At 46.3% G+C, this 19698-nt stretch overlaps 1 protein-coding gene across 2 annotated transcripts in view; it reads right to left on the bottom strand.

Annotated features, from left to right (window-relative positions):
- AZIN1 (antizyme inhibitor 1) overlaps positions 1–19698 on the bottom strand; it is a 590344-nt gene that overhangs the window by 488914 nt on the left and 81732 nt on the right. For both annotated transcript variants that reach the window (XM_078686910.1, XM_078686911.1), the window contains exon 3: positions 15354–15538. In XM_078686910.1, the coding sequence (XP_078543036.1) occupies positions 15354–15455 (102 nt within the window). In that variant the 5' untranslated portion in view covers positions 15456–15538. The remainder of the gene's footprint in view (positions 1–15353; positions 15539–19698) is intronic.

Below are 19698 nucleotides of genomic sequence, written 5' to 3'. Positions count from 1 at the left end.
GGCTGGTGAAACGTAGCGAGTACCATTGCGAACAATATTCAGCACCCAATTGTCCGGAGTTATTTTTTGCCACTCTGCTAGGAAATGTTGAATGCTTGCCCCTACCGGAGTGGGTAATGGAAGAGCGGGAAGAAAGGCTTCAGGGCTTAGAACAAGCAGGTGCCTTATTCTCTTGCGCAGGCTGCTGGCCTCCCTGTCCTCTAGGTTGTTGTTTCTGGAAAGGTTGGCACGACCGCTGATATGATTGTTGCAGATTGGTCCACCGGCCCTGGGATCTCTGAAAAGAGTAACGCCGTTGGAAAGGGCCGAAAGTTTTGCGCTGTTCTTAGGTTTTTCAAGACCTACTGCTTTTAAGGTCTCCATTTCTGCCTTCATGCAGGCCATCTTCTCATCCGCCTGCAAGCCAAAGAGGGTTGTGCCTGAAAAGGGGAGTTTCATGATCAGTTGTTGAGCCTCAGGCTTAAGCGAGGTAAGGCGAAGCCGTGAATGTCTTCGGAGAGCCACTCCGTGACAATAGCCATGTGCTGAAAGGAGTGATGTGTCCGCCGCTGAACTTATTACTTGGTTGGAAACCATAAGTCCTTCTTTCAATAGCTCAGCAATATCCTTCCTCTTGTCCCTAGGCAAGAGGTCGGCGAACTGCTGAAGGGACTCCCAAAGGGAACTGTCGTATCTCCCCAGCAGGGCTGCAGCACTAGCGGCCTTCATAGTAGAGGCTGCGGTGTTGCATACCTTCCTCCCCACTGAATCTATTCTACAGCTTTCCTTATCAGACAGTACTGTTGAAGTTTGAGCCGCAGCATTTTTAGCTGGCACAACAATGACAGAGTTTGGGGTGGGGTCCGCCCGGAGTAAAGTGGGATCTTGCTCAGAAGGGCAGCATTTTTTCTGGAACCTGGAAGGAGCAGATTTGATGGAAGAAGGTGTTGAGAATAATTCCATGGCCGGTACTAATAAGCCTGGCACCAGAGGGAGCAAGGGGCAAGAAGCTAGTCTCTGGTGGAGAGTCTTGAAAATGACTTAAGTTAATGGCACTGGGGTGGACTATGGAATATTTAATTTGGACGCCCCTCGCAGTAGAACCTCTTGAAAGGTGGTAATGTCGTCAATAGGAGACACCCTCTGAGGAGGAGAATCCGAAAGTGTAGGTGAATATCACCCCGTACTTGGAGGATGTGCCCCTTGTGTGCCGGGAGCAAGATCTCTTATAACAAGGTCGTGATGAAAGCGTGTTGAGGAACATTGGTGGCTGCGGGAATACCTCGCACGGGACCTAGACCTCCGACCTAGAGGCACAGCAGATGTCGTGGGCCGAGGAGTAGTAGGCCCCGGAGGAGGCAGCGAAGGAGAATCTTCCGCTAGTCCAGGAGGAACAGAGTGAGGTGGTGTCCTCGTTGGTCTATACATTCGGAGTACTCCGAATACGAGGAATAAATCAAGCTCCTCCTTTTACAAGCTGTCTGAAGTGAGGAGGAGCCAAAGATTCATTGAAAGATCTCCCCCTCGCAGTCGACCTACTTGTCGACAGCGATCTTCGACAGTCTCAACCTTAAACTTCCTCTCAACGTCGACAGACTCACTGTTGATAGAGTCTGAGATCGGTGTCTTCTCGATGTGGACAGTCAGTGATTCCTCGACTGCAACCGTCGGTACCTCTTCGATGGCGATCAACTGTGACTGTCAGATGGAGATAGTCGGTGCCTGCTTGAGGATGGGGAGTCGACGTCGATCGGCGCGGATGGGTCGGCGTTGACGAGGAGACGCAGGCTTCAACGGCGATCTCTGCCGTGATGAAGAACGAGACCTTGCGATCTTCTCCTAGACGTGGAGCGTTGGTGTCGCTTCGAACCACAGCCTGAGTCGACGGTTAACATATCGTCGCCATACCTGCCCTCGACGTAGTCTTCGATGTCGACCAGGACCGGTGATGTTTTTCCGCTCTTCTTCGCCTGGATATCCCCCCAAGAGGCTGCAGACAGGGTTTTGGTAGAGGATGGACCCTCTCCTCACCCAGAGGTCACACCTGTGGTTTTTACTTGCTGTTTTCTTCGCTCCTTCACCCCTTGGAGCCAAATCTTCTCTGTCACGTAGGGTGTGCCTGGAAAAGGTTTTACAGATGGGATATGTATCAGGAACATGAGAAGCAGGCAAACAGAGAATACACACTCTGGGAGAGTCAGATTTGGCCTTTTTCCTTCCACAGTCAGGACACTTGTCCAAAAAGGAAGGCATTTTGACTAAAAAACAGTGGAAAATCTGTCAGAAAAAGACAGCAATAGCTAGGGAAGGACCAAAGACATTGAGTAAACTTGTAAAAAGATAAATTCTGAAGGAATGTTTGATGAAAAACACCAAATGAGATAGAGCTCAATGCTCCCGGGTACTGCTAACAGTAGCCTGAAAAAAAGAACTAAAGTAACTGCCACTAGCAGTGCATCATGGGATACAGTTGGTCTCTGGAGATTCTTAAAGGCACGGTATAGGTTTTCAAGACATAATGGCAGCCTTCTCTGTCCAACCTTTTCTTCTCTATCATAAAAAAGTGGTTTGTGAAGGGGAGTTTTCTAGATGTATTAAACTCCATAAATTGCAAAACTTTAAAAGCACTTTTTACCTTTTTTCACTTCAAGATTAAGTAATTGCCAGTCTAGCCTAGTTAGTTAGGCTGCATTATTGTCTTTCTATCTCTGAAGTGTCTCTACAGGTCTTCCCAAAGAAAGGCGAAAGATGAAAACTTAAGAAGATATATCTAATGAAGTGTTCCAGGGGTCCCCGCACGTGGGCGGGACTAATCAAATGTTTATGACTATACACTGAATTCCCCTACAAGAGAATTTTTGATTACTTCAGACCTGCCGTCAGGATCTCAGACTCTTTTCATCCACTGCATTTTAGCATCATGTATTTTAAAACTAAGTGAATCGTGCCACAAAAAGGTAGAAGCTTTATCTTTATATGAACACCGCTTCTCAAAGAAGTTAGGCGATGTCAATATTCTAAAGCTATTCCATGGCAGTAGTCCATTATCGCTACTGATGATCTGGTCAGAAACGATTGCATCAGATATTCTTGGCACGGTATTCCCACAAACCTTTTGCCTTCACTCCTCTTGTTTTGCTGAATCAGTTTCTGCTGACTTTACCACTAAAAATAGGCCTACACCTTATTGGCACATTTAATTTACTCACAAGCCCCAGGGCAAATAATATCAAATGTACCAGGGATACTGTAAATTAGATACTACTAGTAGGCCTGCCGCACTTAATGTGCCACAAACTAAAGCAGCCTTTTAAACCCTGTCTGGGGCCTGCCACTGCAGCCTGTAGTGCAGTTTTAAACTGCCATTTTGATCTAACAAAATAAACCTTTTCCAGACCTAAACCTTCCTTTTTAATACACACATCTATATGCAGACCCTACTGTAGTCCCTAAAAACTCATAGGTTAGGGTGCACTGTATTTAAAAAGTAGTACATTATGTTTTTACATGTCCTATTAGTTCAAAAATCTTAAAGTCGCGTGTCACTGTTGTAAGGCCGATCTCTCCCACTAAGTAACACTGGGTTAACTATTAAATTTAATAAGTGATCATTTTAGATTGGGAGCAGATAGAGACATGCTGTTTACAGTCAAATTAATTTTAACTTAAAATCCCCTTTAAGTGTGAAGTCGGATATTAAGTTACAATTTTGAAAATGCCACTTTTAGAAAGTTTATATTTTCTTGTCCTAATCATTTGTGCCTTCTGAAAGCGTACTGGGTCACAGGAATGTGAATGGCTTTGTTGTTGGGCTTTGTGTATTGCTTCCAGACAGGGAAGCAAAGGGGACTCATTTGGACAGGATGGACCATCCTGGTAAGGTGGCTGGGGAAGGCCATACTCAGCACCACTTACATTTCAAAGGGGTTTGCCTCCTGCATGCACACAGGAAGTTGAATTGATTACTTGTATAGCACACTACTCCTCTCAAAAGAGGATCATGGCACAATCACCAAACCAGCCCTGCCACCCCAGTTTGGAGCTTTGACGGAGGAAGAACTTTACACTACCAGCCCCACACAAAGGCTGGCAACAGGTATAAATCCGTAGACGGAACACTCCTAGACCTGTAGACATTACAGATTGACAGCCCTGCTGCGGAGGACTTCCTGGTTGTCTGAGAAGGAAGACTTTGCACGCTTACATTTATGGCAGGCTAACCGGAGACACTCCAAGGGTCAGGCAGCCAATCTCCTGTGTGAGCTACAGGGACATGAGCTATAGGAACTTGAGTTACAGTAGACTTTTTACAACTACAAAGGTGACCTGCTGGCCACTGCTTGATTGAGTCCCGTATCCCAAAGAGGTACCTCCCCAGATCAAGAACCTTTGGCTGGCATCAGAGTATACTCCAAAAAAAAAAAAACAAGCATTTACAATGCAATGGTTTTGCCTTTGTTAAAGTTAGAGCTATTGGCATTGCTCTTGACATTATTTTTATTTATGTTTTTTTAAACATAAATAAATGGCATTGTCATTTACAATGCCAATAGCTTAATCTCTCGCAAATGTGAGACCTATTGTACCCTATGGACGAGCTCAGCAGACAGCAATTACTACCACACACACACACCCAGAGCCACACACACACACACCCAGAGCCACACATACACACACCAGAGCCAGCCACACACACCCACCCAGAGCCACACACACACACACCCACCCACCCAGAGCCACACACACACACACCCAGAGCCACACACACACACACACCCAGAGCCAGCCACACACACCCACCCAGAGCCACACACACCCACCCAGAGCCACACACACACACACACACACACACACACACACACAGAGCCACACCCACACACCCAGAGCCACACACACCCACCCAGAGCCACACACACCCACCCAGAGCCACACACACCCACCCAGAGCCACACACACCCACCCAGAGCCACACACACTCACCCAGAGGCACACACACTCACCCAGAGGCACACACACTCACCCAGAGGCACACACACTCACCCAGAGGCACACACACCCACCCAGAGCCACACACCTGTCTGGCTACGGCCCAAGGAGATATGCAATCTGACACATCAATCAGTTCTATGACCCCACAATTTATCAACTACTCAAGTTCCTTGGAAACGTCCTCCCTCACCATAAAATGAATACTCTGTACTTTGTGAACTATGAGCTTTGCATCAGTTACCAAGATAATCTTGTGCTTGAATCCTTTAAAATGTCCTAGCTTACAACGGACACAGCCAATAACACATCATAGCGTTATCATATAGACAATGTTCGTCTTTCCAAAGAAAATTACTTAGTTTATACATAGGTGAATTGCTCAAAAAGTAAAACAGAGATGGGTACTGGAAACATGAAGTTTGAAGAATTTTCTGGGTCAGAGAATCAACTCCAAGCAGTTTTAAAGCTCCTCAGTATTAGGAGCCGTTAGTTAACATTGCGCTCTGTGGCCAATGTTATCCCATGGGGGGCGGCTTGGCTGTGCTTGGGTTTCTTGGATAGATTGAGTGCATAATACTTCCAAGAGATTTTAAGATGAAGACCAACAATCGACAATAATGGTATTATTAGGTTCAGTATGCACAAGTCGCATTTCAGCTTCAGGTCTTAGAATTCATCCAAACACACCTGCCACGATACCAAAAGTGATGCCCAAGGCTTCACCACCCAGTGGCAAAAGTGGTAAGTAATATCAGCTTATTAGGAGTGTCCAACACCGGATAGCCACTGTTCCTCCAGCTGGAGAGGTTGGCACCAGGGAGTTAGAAATCACCTGTGATTGCAGAGTATGCCTGTGGGTGAGATCACCCACATGTCAGAGGCACCAACACCAGTACTGCAAAGTCAAGTAGACGTCACACTAGTGAACAGCACCAGGAAATCCTATCTGCGACTGAAACAACAATAGCTCATGAACAATAAGAGGTAGATCAATCAATTCTAAGGTTCCTGCACCCCACATACGCACTGGAGAAAACTCAGTTTGGCCCATAATCTGTACGGGGGAAAAAGGCACAAAGAAGTTACTCCCAGCAACGCAAGTGACGATTGCTGAATGGACAAAAAAAAGCGGAAACGGGAATACATTGGGATAATCGCGTGACGCAGGAGACTCAACCATGGGCTGGAACGCGATTAAAAGAATTTGAAAAGCCGCAAGGTTTCAAGTACTGGGACATGCTGGAGATATCAAAGGTAGGAGATATACTGGAGGGGGGGGCTTGTTTTGTTCAACTTTCCTCAGAAGGAGTTTGAACTAACCTTTATACAGTACTATAACTACCTGCAAATCACTCACGATTGGAAGGCAGAGCAGATTGAGACAAAAGCAATACCTGAATATGGACCGGGAAGGCTTCTTATGGGGGGAAACTGGAGAAAAGGCGATCACCTGGTAAGACTTTGATCAACAACCAACCAGACACATTAGTAAGCCACAGGGCTAAATGGGAGGGAGAACTAGAGACCTCTGATGATTTGGATTGGGATGCGGCCCTACTGCACCCCAGGGAAGTGGTGATAAAATCATGCCTCCACTCGATACAATTCAAAATGCTGCATAGGGCGTATTACGATAGGGCCCGGTTACATGGTTTTGGTAAGGCGGCAACACCTCAATACCTTCGATGGCACACTGAAAGGGGAACGAACTTCCACACACTATGGCACTGTCAGGTAATAGCCGCTTACTGGGTCACCATCATCAGGGAACTCAGCAACATACTAGGCACACCGATACCAATGGACCCCAAATACCTACTGCTAGGAATACCTACAGAGATAGATCTCCTCAGGGCCAAACCACTTTTTGCAAATATGAAATATTGGCGGGGAGACAGGATTTGGCAAAACACCTGGGGGCACCAACTCCCCCCACATTGCATGAATTGAGAAGGAGGATGGACCTCTATATAGCAGCCAAGAAAGTGACATACAGGCCGTGGGGAAGCCCGAGGGAATTTGACAAGTTATGGGGCCCATGGATGACATACTAAGGATTTCAAATGTAGGCGTGTTAGGGGTGGGGGGGCACAGTCCCACTGTGATAACGCCAAGCAGTTCAGATGACACCCATTAGCGAAACAGACACCAGCCTCACAAATTGTGCCCGACGTTCCCACACTGCTCGTGTCCTCACGAATAATGTGTCGATTGCTGCTATCATGTAGTAAAACCTCTGGAAAACTTGTGTGCCATGCTACAGTTGTATAAGAGAAAATATAATAAAAATATATATTTTTTTAAATCCTACGATTCCTGACGAAGGGAGACCTCCTTCAGATGATGGAAAGGGACTGAAGTCACATTCTGCAGGAGATCCCGTTTGTGACAGGAGAGTTACGTATCTGCACCACGGCACATAAGGAGGACCGGGACGGCGCAGGCTCACCCTGTCTATGCTTCAAGGGGACGGAGACTCTCAGAGCCAGATGTCTTCAAGCCAGGTGTTGCTTTTTCTAGGCAACTGCTCAGGATGACTGCTCAAGCCTGGGGCAGCCGGTATCCATCGAGGCTTGCCACATGCAAGCCATTCCAGGGCTGGGCTTTGAAGGCGTTTGAGACAAGCACTTCCTCTTCAGAAGGACCTTCTCGCTCTTTGGAAGTTGGGTCTTTCTTCCTTGGTAGGTCCAACAAGGAAGCTCTACAGAAGCTTCCGAAATTCAGGCCTGGTCTGGAGAGGCAGTAGTGACGCAGCCGCAGCACTACTCCTAGCTCTTCCACATTCTTCTCTTCTACTGTGGGGTGAAGGTTCTCCTTCACTGCAGAGAAAAAAAGCTGAATGAACTCCTCGCCGACGAAGCCAGTACTTACCCTCCAATGCTGGGCAGGCCTCGCCTACCAGGCAGGTTCAGCCTTTGAAATTTAGGATCCCCTTCCAATCGTGAAGTGCGTGTTCTCAGTGTGATTTGCTTGTGGTGTTAGCATGCAGTCTACAGGGTTGCTACTAAGACTAGTTTACGCTGGTTCTGGTAATGTGGCTCCAGATACAAGACAATTGCACAAGGCAATGGTGGTCACAGAAAGAACAAGCATTGGCGAAGGCAGTAGGTCATTTCAGGATGACTGATAACAATCCAAAACACAGCATTACTATTTTCACACTAAAAAATTGTAGAAGAAGGATGTTGTCTTTGTTTAAAATCAAAGTTGCACAGCTAAAATAAATTGGCACAGGCGAGACCTACTGCCAAACGGACTGAATATCAAATTATTGCGAAACCCAGTCACAGACCCATTAACTACTACGGGTCTTGTGCACAGCTACCTGGGTCTTGGCCGAGTCTTCCACAATTGTCGTCACATAGTGAGAGCGCCCCTCCAGTACAATCAGCACTTCGCCCGTTGCAATGTACAATTACTGGTGCTATGTACTCCTATAGCCCCCACTCGTGAACTGTGGCAGCTCGCAACAACTAGATGTCTGCAGCAGTGAAGACCAGTTAAGGGAGTTCCGGCGCTAACTGTTCTCACAACTCCGCCCGCAACCGTTGTGTAATGGGTCTCCAAAATGGCGGCTGTGGGCTCTTAGTTACGTATAGAATCGCCCCTCTCACACAGTCTGGTATCAGCATGCCGGGTCGTCCCCTGCGAGTCCCCTCGTGTCATGCGGCCCCTTCAAGCAACGCACATACCTCCGGTTTCAAAGGCGCCTCACTCAGCGGACGCCCGCCCGCATTCTCTGTTCGCGGCCCACAGACTCACAACACCCGCAAGCAGACCCCCGAGCACAGCAATGCCGGACCAGATTCGGGGGCGTTCCCGGCTTTCGGCTGACGTCGCGTGACGTCGGCAAAAGCCAAAGAATCTCGGGAACGCCCCCGAATCTGGTCCGGCATTGACGGACAGGCCCCTCGTCCAATGGCTAGGCTCCATTTATGGAGCCAGCCAATGAATGACGAGGGCCGACCCAAAGCCACACTACAGTTCTCATCAGGTTTTCGCCTGCGTGAAAAAGATGCGCAGAGCGCATCTTTTCGCCAGGCAAAACCTAAAAACTGAGGAAATTCCGGGCTGGAGCGGTTCGCCCTCTTTATTCTCGGCTTTAGGGAAAGACAGCCCAGGTGAGGCTTGCACTGGGGTATTTTCGAGATGCCACTGAATTCGACTTCACGTGTTGAGCGATTTTTGCTAAAAGTTGGGGATGAGCGAAGGCAGGCAGTGTGCCTTCTTCCTCGGTGAGTCCGAGGTCACTGAGAAGAGACTCCATGAATGACCTGATGTGAGATAATAAAGATGTTAGCAGATGAGGTCAAAGGGGCACAGCGTGGCCATTTTATGTCGTCTTCTGGAATATTTCAGATAGACTCTTAAAGTGATGCGCAAGTTTGGGGCTGGGATCGAAGCGTTTCGGATATGGCAATATTTACACATGGGTGTAATTGTTTGTTACATCTGGCTGCTTCATTTGCTAATTAATACCCGACAGGCATCAAAGTATGAGTTCATGCCCATCAGTTAAATAAATCTGAACATGTACTATTTTGCAAATCAGTGTATTCTCAAGACACAAAATGAACGTGGACAATGAGATGCCCCAAAAATAAACAACATAAAACAGGGAGCCCTAATTATAAGGGCAGCTTCCGGGCAAATGATTCAAGGTAGTGCCCAGGGAGCTTGGCACGTTGTTCAGTGGGCTGCATGAGCGGAGAATTCCGGGCAGGGGGTTGGTGTTTACTCGCAGCCCCTTGACGCTCATCTGAGGGGGGCAGAGTGTGGGGGGTGTTTGGGGGAGAGGACAGGGGCCACAGTGCTCACTGCCCCATCAAGGTGCACACAAGGTTCTCCGGAGGGGGACGGGAGCGCCGGCAGGAGGCAGAGGGGGATATTTAAGCCGGGGGAGGGGGCTGCGCAGGCACTCTCCGGTGAGTGAGCGCAGGGAGCAGCCACTCTTTGAGGGATCTCTGCCGGACGGGCGCCTCCTCGCCTGCTGCTGCTGCTACCGCTGGGAGCCAGAGGGCGCAACAAGTGCTAATAATACCGCCCAGGACAGGCGCTAATACCGCCGAGACTCGCCGCTGCCGCTCCCCTCGGGTCCTGCTGACCCCGGATTATCCCTTTTCACGTCTTTCCCTCATCCAGCCCCATCAGGGGACCCGCGGACCCGGCTCAGGAGCATCCACCGGGAGCGCGTTCAGCATCCGATCGGGGGATGCTGTTGCTGGCGGCCGCGGAGGGCGGTGGGGTGTCCGGGAAGGCACCTCCTGGGCGCGGACCCTCCTGCCCCCCGCCGCCCGCGGCCGGGGCGCTGCTGGCCTCCTGCTGCCTGTGCCTGGCCTGCCTGGCCGGGTGCCTGTACCTGAGCTTCAGCGCCAGGCGCCTGCTGGCTGCTGCCCCGCCGCTGGGGGCGCGCTGGGAGCCGGGGGTGCAGCTGCGGGAGCTGGTGCGGGAGCACGTGGAGCGCCTGCTGGCACAGGTGAGTGCGGGGCGCACACACAGGGCACGTTTCAAACTCAAAGGCACTTTTTGGGGGATTCCGTCACACTGTAAGGGACACTTCTATAGTATTACCAGACTAAAGGGCTTGAAGTGGTCCAGGAAGGGTAGCTTGTCCTCCCTACTACAGGGAAAGACCCCCCCACTCCTCCACCCAGTCCCTTACAGCATCGTTTGGAAGTAAGGGAGCTACAATTGAGGTCCAGTGAACCTCTCGCATCAGTTGGCGCCGGTGCCACTGCACCTGTTGCACTGCTGCTAGCTATAACCCCCGATGGTTTGATATCAAATAATAAAACGCATCATAAGAACGAGGGCACAGCGTTCATCTTCTTTTCATATTAGACTGCCAATAATAAACAGGATAAGGCGTTAATGGCACGCGTTGGCACCGACCAGCCTCTGCGGGTTGACAGCTATCTCCGGCGCCCGTGGGCACGCCGCGGGGTGCTCGCTGCAGCACACAGGGACATGAGGGTACTTAACCCAGTGCTGATGCTGCTGGCTTCGCTCTGCGTGGGCACGGCTCTCCGCTGCGCCCTCCTTCAGAAGCCTGGCACCCGCCACCATTCCTGCCACTGCGCAGCATGCCCATACTGTGCTGCCATCTGGCCTGCCCTCTCCCCCGGCTCGTTATTTTCTACCCAGGACCCTTGATGCCCCCTTCACCCATCTACGTCACCCGTGAATCCTCTCTACTGCCTCAGTGCCAGTGGCTAGTGCATTCCTGCCTTCGAGTTCTGCTCTCTTGTCCTTACCCTGTCTGTGATCCTGTCCTGTCGGCTCCTGTCGAGCGCCCCCCCCCCCCACCCCGCACTGCTGGGGTCCTGGCTCCCCAGTCCCGCCAGGGTTCCAGCCGCCACCACAGACCTCCGCCGTCATACTTTCTCCCTCTGCCCTCATATGTTTCAGTCTCCCTCGCCCTCCAAGAGTCCCGTAGTGTTATTCCCAGAGCCAAGCATCTCCTCTACACAGGGCATGCCCAGTCCTGCGGTCTAACTACCGGACCCAACCCCGCAGGCATCAGCGCAAGGACCGCTGACCCCTGCCCGGGGTTCCTGCCCCCAGCTCAGACCCTGTATAGCCCTGTTTCTGGACCCCGGTTCTTTAATCCCTTCAAGAGTCCCTGGTCCTACCCACTGCCGGACTCTACCCCGCAGGCACTTGCTCAAGGACCGATACCACCCTGCCCATGGTTCCTGCCATCAGACCCTCGTTAGTCCTATTTCTGGACTCCTGTCCCTCAATCCCATCAAAAGTCCCCAGTCCTACCCACTGCCGGACCCTACCCGCAGGCGCTTGCCCGAGGACTGATGCCACCCTGCCCATAGTTCCTGCAGGTCCTTCCCCCACCGGGCGCCTTTGCCCCACGTGCCACCTGGTCCTGCCACCCGACCCTCTCCTGCCCCAAAGGGGCTCTTAAGCATGCCTACGCAGTCCTGTTCTGTATCTCCGACTCCCCTCGAGGCTCCTGTAGTCCGCGCTCGAGGCCCCAGCGCCCTGCACAGCATGCCCTTGCTGGCTGCCCTACCCCCGGGTTGCCAGTCGCGGGTCCGCCCCCCTGCACGACTGCCCTCGGTGCTCCCGGCTCGGCCGGAGCGTTTGACCTTGTGTGAGGCGCACTCTGCTGCCCCCGAGCCCCTCTTGGGAGCTGCCTGTCCGCCTGGCAGGTTGGCACTGCCACACACCGAGTGCCGCGCACACCCTGCCAGCCGTCTACGATACCCACTGTTAAAAACTGCCCCCCCCCCCCATTCATTTTTCATCACAAGGAAGATGTTTTCAAAACGCCGCCCACCTCCACCCAACAAGAAGGTTTAAAGCGCCAATAACTTTTTTGCACTGGTTGCGTATACTTAATTGGCGCTATAGTTTTATTTTAGTTGTTGAAACAAATGCATTTTTGGTCATACGGTATACGTATATAGAATGCTCATTAACAGCTCATGATTAATATGTATGTGAGGAAACTGTGTTGGTGTGTAACCTCTACACGAAACTGAGCGCATACCATCTAAAGCAGACCCCCGAGCACAGCAATGCCGGACCAGATTCGGGGGGGTTCCCGGCTTTCGGCTGACGTCGCGTGACGTCGGCAAAAGCCAAAGAATCGCGGGAACGCCCCTGAATCTGGTCCGGCATTGACGGACAGGCCCCTCGTCCAATGGCTAGGCTCCATTTATGGAGCCAGCCAATGAATGACGAGGGCCGACCCAGAGCCACACTACAGATCTCATCAGGATTTCGCCTGCGCGAAAAAGATGCGCAGAGCGCATCTTTTCGCCAGGCAAAACCTAAAAAGTACACAGAGATCTGGCTAGCATTGGCAGTTGGGGTGGCGAAACAGAACATTGCCAGGTGGTGGGGGTCACAGGCACCTCCGCAATGGGAGCAGTGGAGGCGGGATCTTGATTGGTGTCAAAGGGCCGAAGAAACTATATACAGGCGTAGGGGTTGCGCTAAGAAATGGAGGAAAGTTTGAGGGTATTGGTTCAAATGCAGGGGGCAAGACGAAGAGTCACGGGAGTAACAACGAGAATTTGGTATTCCACCTGTGTCTTTAGGTGCTTAACTTTGTTATACTCAAAGCCATTCCCTGAATTCCTTTTCAGATTTAGTCTATTGTTTGGTCTTATGACCAATGTTAATAAAAATATATTTTTTTTAAAAGTGAAAATGCTGAAGTTCGGGTGTTTGCAACCGCTCCCCTTTGAGGCAAGACTAACACCCACGATGACCGCAGACGTGTAGCTCTGGTGAGACTGGCTCTCCGCATTAGTGACGAGCAGCAACGACCAGCAAAGTAGGATCACACTACACTCCCTGCTACAGCAATGATGGTCCACGACACCCAAAAGCTCTTCGTGCTGCACTCTACAGCACGCAACGCCCGGCCTGCTCTTCGTGCATCAGACAGACAGCCACAAAGCTCTGGACTTTAAGGTAACTTTTAAGCTGGACTAACTTGGTCCCTGTACAATACTCCTGCTCAGTCTGTGTTGGCCTGAACTTTTTCCCCCATGTAGCGCAACCAGGTGACCGCAAGTATTAATTTCTGCTTATAGGCGTGATGTTCATTCACTTAAAATTTTATATCTATTGTCCTACTGATTGGATTTTACTGTGCTGGTATGGATTTTACTGTGCTGGTATCAATTTATCTATTAAAACGTATTCAATTTTTCTAAATTGTTTGGGATTTTTCTTGTATTAAGTTTATTATTACTGTTTGTGTGCTGCATAAATACTCTACATAGGCTAAGCACAGGTTAATAGGTTAATAGGTTAATTAATTACTTTTGTGGTTCACTGTGACAAAGATTGCTACACCAATAGCCAGATTTCTTACCGAAACCAGCAGGCCTTCAACAACCACTCCAGCAAAATCGTGCCTCCTGCCTTTTGGCAGTACCTTTCTGAAACATTCAATGAGCTCCCAAGACGCATGGCCATATATGTCTAAGAGGGCAGCAATGCTAGCAGTCTGGAGGGCAATCCCACCTGTACGGAACAACTTTCTACCAGCAAGGTATAGCCTCTTACTTTTCCCATTTAGTATAACTGAAATCTTCAGATCGGACACATGTTAATCCCGGACTGGAAGTGCCATGATACACATACATTACTATACGTTAAACTTCTTTTTAAAAATAGGAGTTTTATAATTTTACTGATGGGAAAATGTAAAGCAATATTGGCTGCTCTAGCTTTTTGCCTTCATGGAGAGATTATTCTCTTTTCTTTTAAGTGTTCCCCAGCATACCACACAAGAGCAAGTGACAGTCTCAAGACTGTCAAAGACAGGCTGCTGTACAGAGCAAGCTAGCCTTAGAGATCATTTCATGTAACACGCCATGCTATTCAGGCTGGTTCAGTACAGATGTTCTTAAATTCTGGCACTTGTTATCTTAATAACAAGGCTACAAATTTCCAAACACAAAATATATATATATATATATATATATATATATATATATATATATATATATATATATATATATATATATATATATATATATATATATACATATACATACATACATACACACACACACACATACATACACATATATAGATATACACAAACTGTCATACATGACAGCAGTGTGAGACCCTATCAGTCATTGTCAATGGCACCATCATATGTGCTTCAGACAGCAGAGACATTATAGATCAGTGTTTCCTGAACTGTGGGTTTGGGTTGGTGGGGTACTAAAGTCCAAGCGATAAAAAAAATTGCTTATAAATTATGTATTTATCGAGTCACATTTGCAGGGCTTCAAAGACAGAAGTCAAATGTCAGTCTTTGTCTTTTGCTGCTAGTTAACCAGGACTTGTGTCTACAAACTCTTCTCACTTTGCAGTCAAAGAAAGAAAAATAAAGCGAATTATGTGATGCGTGAAGCGTGACAGGAAAGGGTGCCGTTTTTCCCTAAAGACAACAAAATGCAAACACATGTAAATTAACCGTACACATTCAGCAGTTAGTAAAGCAAAATGAAGCACTGTTTTTTGTAAATTTAAAGTGTGATGGAAACAAAGATTTTCGAAGGATTAGCACAATTCAAGACACTTTCCTTGATCCCACACAAATAATAGTCACTGAAACCCTATAAAGATGTCTGTGCAAATTTAGTGACCATTGCAATAGAATATTCACCGTCTACAAATAATTCATTACCACACAATGTTTTATGATTAAAAAAATAATAATCACCCACCCCATTGCCATTAAAGCTAGTTGGGTTGCGAAAGTTTGCCATACTAAAAAGTGGGATGTGGTTCTGCATGTTGAACTAAACAGTGTAGTGTTTTGACAGTATACTAACAATCGGTAGATAAGGTTGGTCATGCAAAGCCAATATTAAATTACAAAAACAGACACTTACAATCGTATGTTCATAAATATAGTGATCAATAACATCTCGAAAAGCTGCAGCCTCATCTAGCAGGCCAATGGATGTATCTGCGTCTTCAATAAATCCTTTCATCTCAGCTGTACTCCTGACAGCTTACATACACCAAGTGAATAATCGAGAAGCCCTTTACCCGGATTCTTGAAATATGCAACAAACTGTAAAAGAGGAATAGGCTTGTAATACGTGACAAGCAACAATCCAGCATAAATAAGCGATTGCATTTAGTGAGTTTCAATTGCAAATGTATAATCAAGTTTCCATATTGATGAAGTAATATACTGAAACAAATCTCATAAGCAGTTTGTTTTATTAGCGTGTAGTACTAGGATGAACAATTACACATTCATACTGTGCCTGGCACTAAGCGCTGATATTACTATATTCTATTGGCAACTCTTTACTATTTAATACTGCTAGTTATTCAGGAACACAAAATGCAACTGAAGTTTAATTTCAATCATTTGAGTGTGCTGCTGCTCTAAAATGTTCATGTGGATAAACCCATATTTACTTACACACAGACTGTTGAAGCAAGTGACTGGAAACGGAAGCTTTTTAAGTACTCCTGAAAAATATCAGCTCCCCTAAAATACTTCATACTAAACCACCAAGACACAGTTTATAATTTTATCAGTAAGACCCAGCTGATTAAAGCTCAGATTGACACCTACCATTGTTTTGGTGCCCTGCCTTTTTAGGTCTAGTGGCTCAGCAAGCAATTGCTCTCTTCTCTTCGCAAGTTGCCCTCTAAGAAAGAAACCTTTTCCCGAAGTAGTTAAGGCACATTTTAAGTCAATTTTACTTTACTAGATCCTTCTGATCAACATCTCTGACCTTTGGTACTTTTCATATTTGCTTAAACAATGCCATGTATAAAAGAGCACCTTTTGCGTGTTTCATCCATTGTTTTTAACCGCTTTCAGCAGGAAATTTAAACTCTGGGCACTAGGATGGCGGTTGAACAGCCACACAGTACATATGTTCAAACCCCTAAAATCATGGTGAGAAATTGCCTGACGCCAACTGCCAAATTTCATTTTTACTTAAGGCCACAGTAACAGGTGTAGTAAGGGCACCTGTGGCACAAACGTTAAATATCACAAGTGGGTGGTAGTTTACATGGACGTTAACCAGATTAGTGAGAACAGTGTCGCTCTGGGTGACCGCAGCGTGAAGATTGCAGTGGCAAAGCAAAGTCATGCCAATGTAGACTCACCAGAGTCTGAATGCATGAGTAAACGTGGGACAAACTAACAAATTTGTCATGTCCCAGATGTGACAAGATTTAAGGCATCATTTCACTGTGCCGGCTTCAGTAGTCTTATTAGAGAAAATGTCTGCGTTTGATTAAAAATCATAAATCCGCAAACTGACATGGGGCACACCGGGGAAATGGTTATATAGAGTCCAGTCCTACATGACTATGCATATTTGATACACATACTTGCCAAAGCGCTTCTAAGCACAGCTTATTGCTGCTTAACAGCCTGGCCAGTTTGTTTCTCCTCTAGTGATTGTGGTTAGCTCCTAGGTGAGGCATGAAACACATTCCTGGGGAAAAACTAAAGACCTGATACTCCAAGGTGATCTGACAAGAAGACAAGGATGAGTTAAAAACTGAACAGTCCCACTTAGCCTAGATTGTGGGGAGAAAGGAATGAATAGGTAGCAGAATGCCATCACTGAACCCAGGGAGGAATGTCAAAGATGGCATAGGACACTAAATCATACTTTGGAGTGATTTGTGCCTTTGAGGCAGTCCTGTTCACAGCCGGGTTCTCACCTGACCCAGTAGAGGTTCTAAACTCAAACGAGTCACGATTCGTTTTTTTAAAAATAAAATACGTTTTTTCTTTAAATAGGCCCATTCTATAAAGAGGCAAATACACCAGACTATCTTGAAAGACTTCCACAATGAAGAATTTGGGATACATTTGTAGTAAAGCCCCTGGACGTCTGGGGCTTTGAGAGTGACCTGAAGGAAGATATTCAGCAACATGAGAAGTATGAAAGCATTGGAGTGGACCAGCCTGCAAACCAACTGACCCTGGCTGGAACCCCCCCCAACCTGCGTTAAACAATTGTCTGGTAACTGCTTGTCATTTTAGTAGCCTCCAGTAACCAATTCTGCTTTTGGACTCAAAACTTTAAAAAAACATTAAAAATTATTTTCGATCAGAGTTTATTTTTTATTATTACTTTGTGTGCTAAACTGGATTGTGAAGTATGCAATGCTTCACAATTGTAAAGTTGTTTTGGAGCAGCTTAAACATTTATGCACTTTCAAAATGAATAAATAAATGCATGGTGGCTTGTACTACTGGATTAACACAGAATCTCTCATCAGCGCTATGTTTTCCCCAACATGTTTCGTTGTAAGCTTTTCCCTAATCAAATAACTCACATGGCACATAACCCATCTTTTATAATTGGCTTATTTGGACTGGCAGGTTCTGGTCAACCTTTTTCTCCAACTAAGGAAATCCTACTCCTATACAAGACCACTGAGCAATTCCTCCTTCATCAATCAGCACCCACAACCTGGATCTCTTCAATATGGGTTTCAGGCAGTTGGTAAACTACTAGGACAGCCGCTCTCTACTTTATACTTGACATCCACTATATGCTGGAGAGGGGAATGCAATCTTATGGTACTAGTAAACAAATAGTTATACTTCTTGCCCTACAAGTAGAAGAAACCATGAACCAACAAACCTAATTAAATAAAACATTTAAAGTAGTGTCCCATGACATTAGAGGGCACAAATCTATTGAGCTCCCTTATCTAAAGGTTCTTGGAGCCCCTCCTCACTCTCTTCCCCAGTCAAATCAAACCTGAGAACTGAAGAGTTCAAGTCTCAATCTGAAAATGAGACCAGTGGCAAAGAGTATGCCCGAATAAAAAACGGGGCCACCACTCTGTACCATGAGCACTAGATCCCTATAACAGGCTAGGCAACTCTTCATGTTCGGATCACATGGCCTGGTTACCAAATCTCACCTGACCAGCTAGTAATATGCAGTCGCTAAAGGCAAGGATAAGTTAATTACCTGTAATCCTAGTTCTCTTCCAGGGGTATCCTCAAAGTAGTGAGTGGGATAGATAGATATATATATATATATATACACACATATATATATATATATATATATATATATATATATATATATATATATATTCACTGAAAAAAACAGGTTTCAGGAGTTATATAGTTAGGAATTAGCTTTTTCAAAACCTTCGAAATTCACTCAAAAAACTATAAGTTTTAGTGGTGTTATAGTTAGCTGGACATTTTACTCATAAAAAACCATTGAAATTGCTCCTATATAGTTAGTTGTACTAAGTATATATCGCGCACCCGCAATCCACTGCTGATGAGGTCACATATTAGATCATTCATGACATGGTCAGTGACATCACTGATGACATCTCAAATGACATCACTGATGACATCACTGATGACATCATCCAGTGAATGTGGTTTGCTTCGTTATTTAAATATGCATTATATATATAGCAATTTGCATTGAAGAATGAGTGGATAAATAAATATTTGGATGGAGGATTTAGTAGCAGTGTAATTGACTGTTTACTTGACCATTTTATAATGTCTCACTAAATATAGTGGATAGTGACTAAACTGTGTGAATATCTGTATCACTTTGTCAGTTGTTGTGTAAACTGATTCTACAGTTGGTTACTAGCTATGTGAAAGTCTATATTAGTTATTGATTAGTTAACTGAGTATTTGTATGGGAGTGTGAAAGTGTGTGTGGTTCGGTGGAGGGTGTGTGACTGTCCAAAGATGTGTGAATAGTTTATTCAGTAGATATATGAAGTTAAAACTACATGTTCTAACAGTTTGGGTGAGGGAATCTCTTTATGGGTGTGGTGATGAGCAAATATATTTCTCAAAGGTACAGGTCCAACAAACTAGAAAAATAAAAGGCAGTGTATGTGTCAGTTGTTGTATATAAATAAGTATACATAAGACACAATGATTGTGTGAGTGACTGTATGGATAACTGTATACTTGTAATAATGATTTTATAATTCACTAAGTATGACTTACTATCTAAATGAATAGAAGAAGTGGTGTATGTATAAGTGTTTTGCTAAGTAAATATGTAAGTATGATCCATTGTTTGCATAAGTGAGTAGGATGACTTCATATGTGAATAGGATGCGTGCTGTTGTTTAATGTCGATATAGATGTATAAGTATTTTTGATAGTGTTCTATTGTTCATTGACAGCATGTATGAGTGAATCCATAGGTAAGGGATTAGATGTGTGTATACATGTATGACTCACTG

This window comes from Lissotriton helveticus, chromosome 4_1 (genome assembly GCF_964261635.1).
Source record: "Lissotriton helveticus chromosome 4_1, aLisHel1.1, whole genome shotgun sequence".
Taxonomy (NCBI): Eukaryota; Metazoa; Chordata; class Amphibia; order Caudata; family Salamandridae; genus Lissotriton; species Lissotriton helveticus.
The sequence above is the reverse complement of the archived record's forward strand: the minus strand, read 5'-3'. Positions and strand labels throughout refer to the sequence as shown.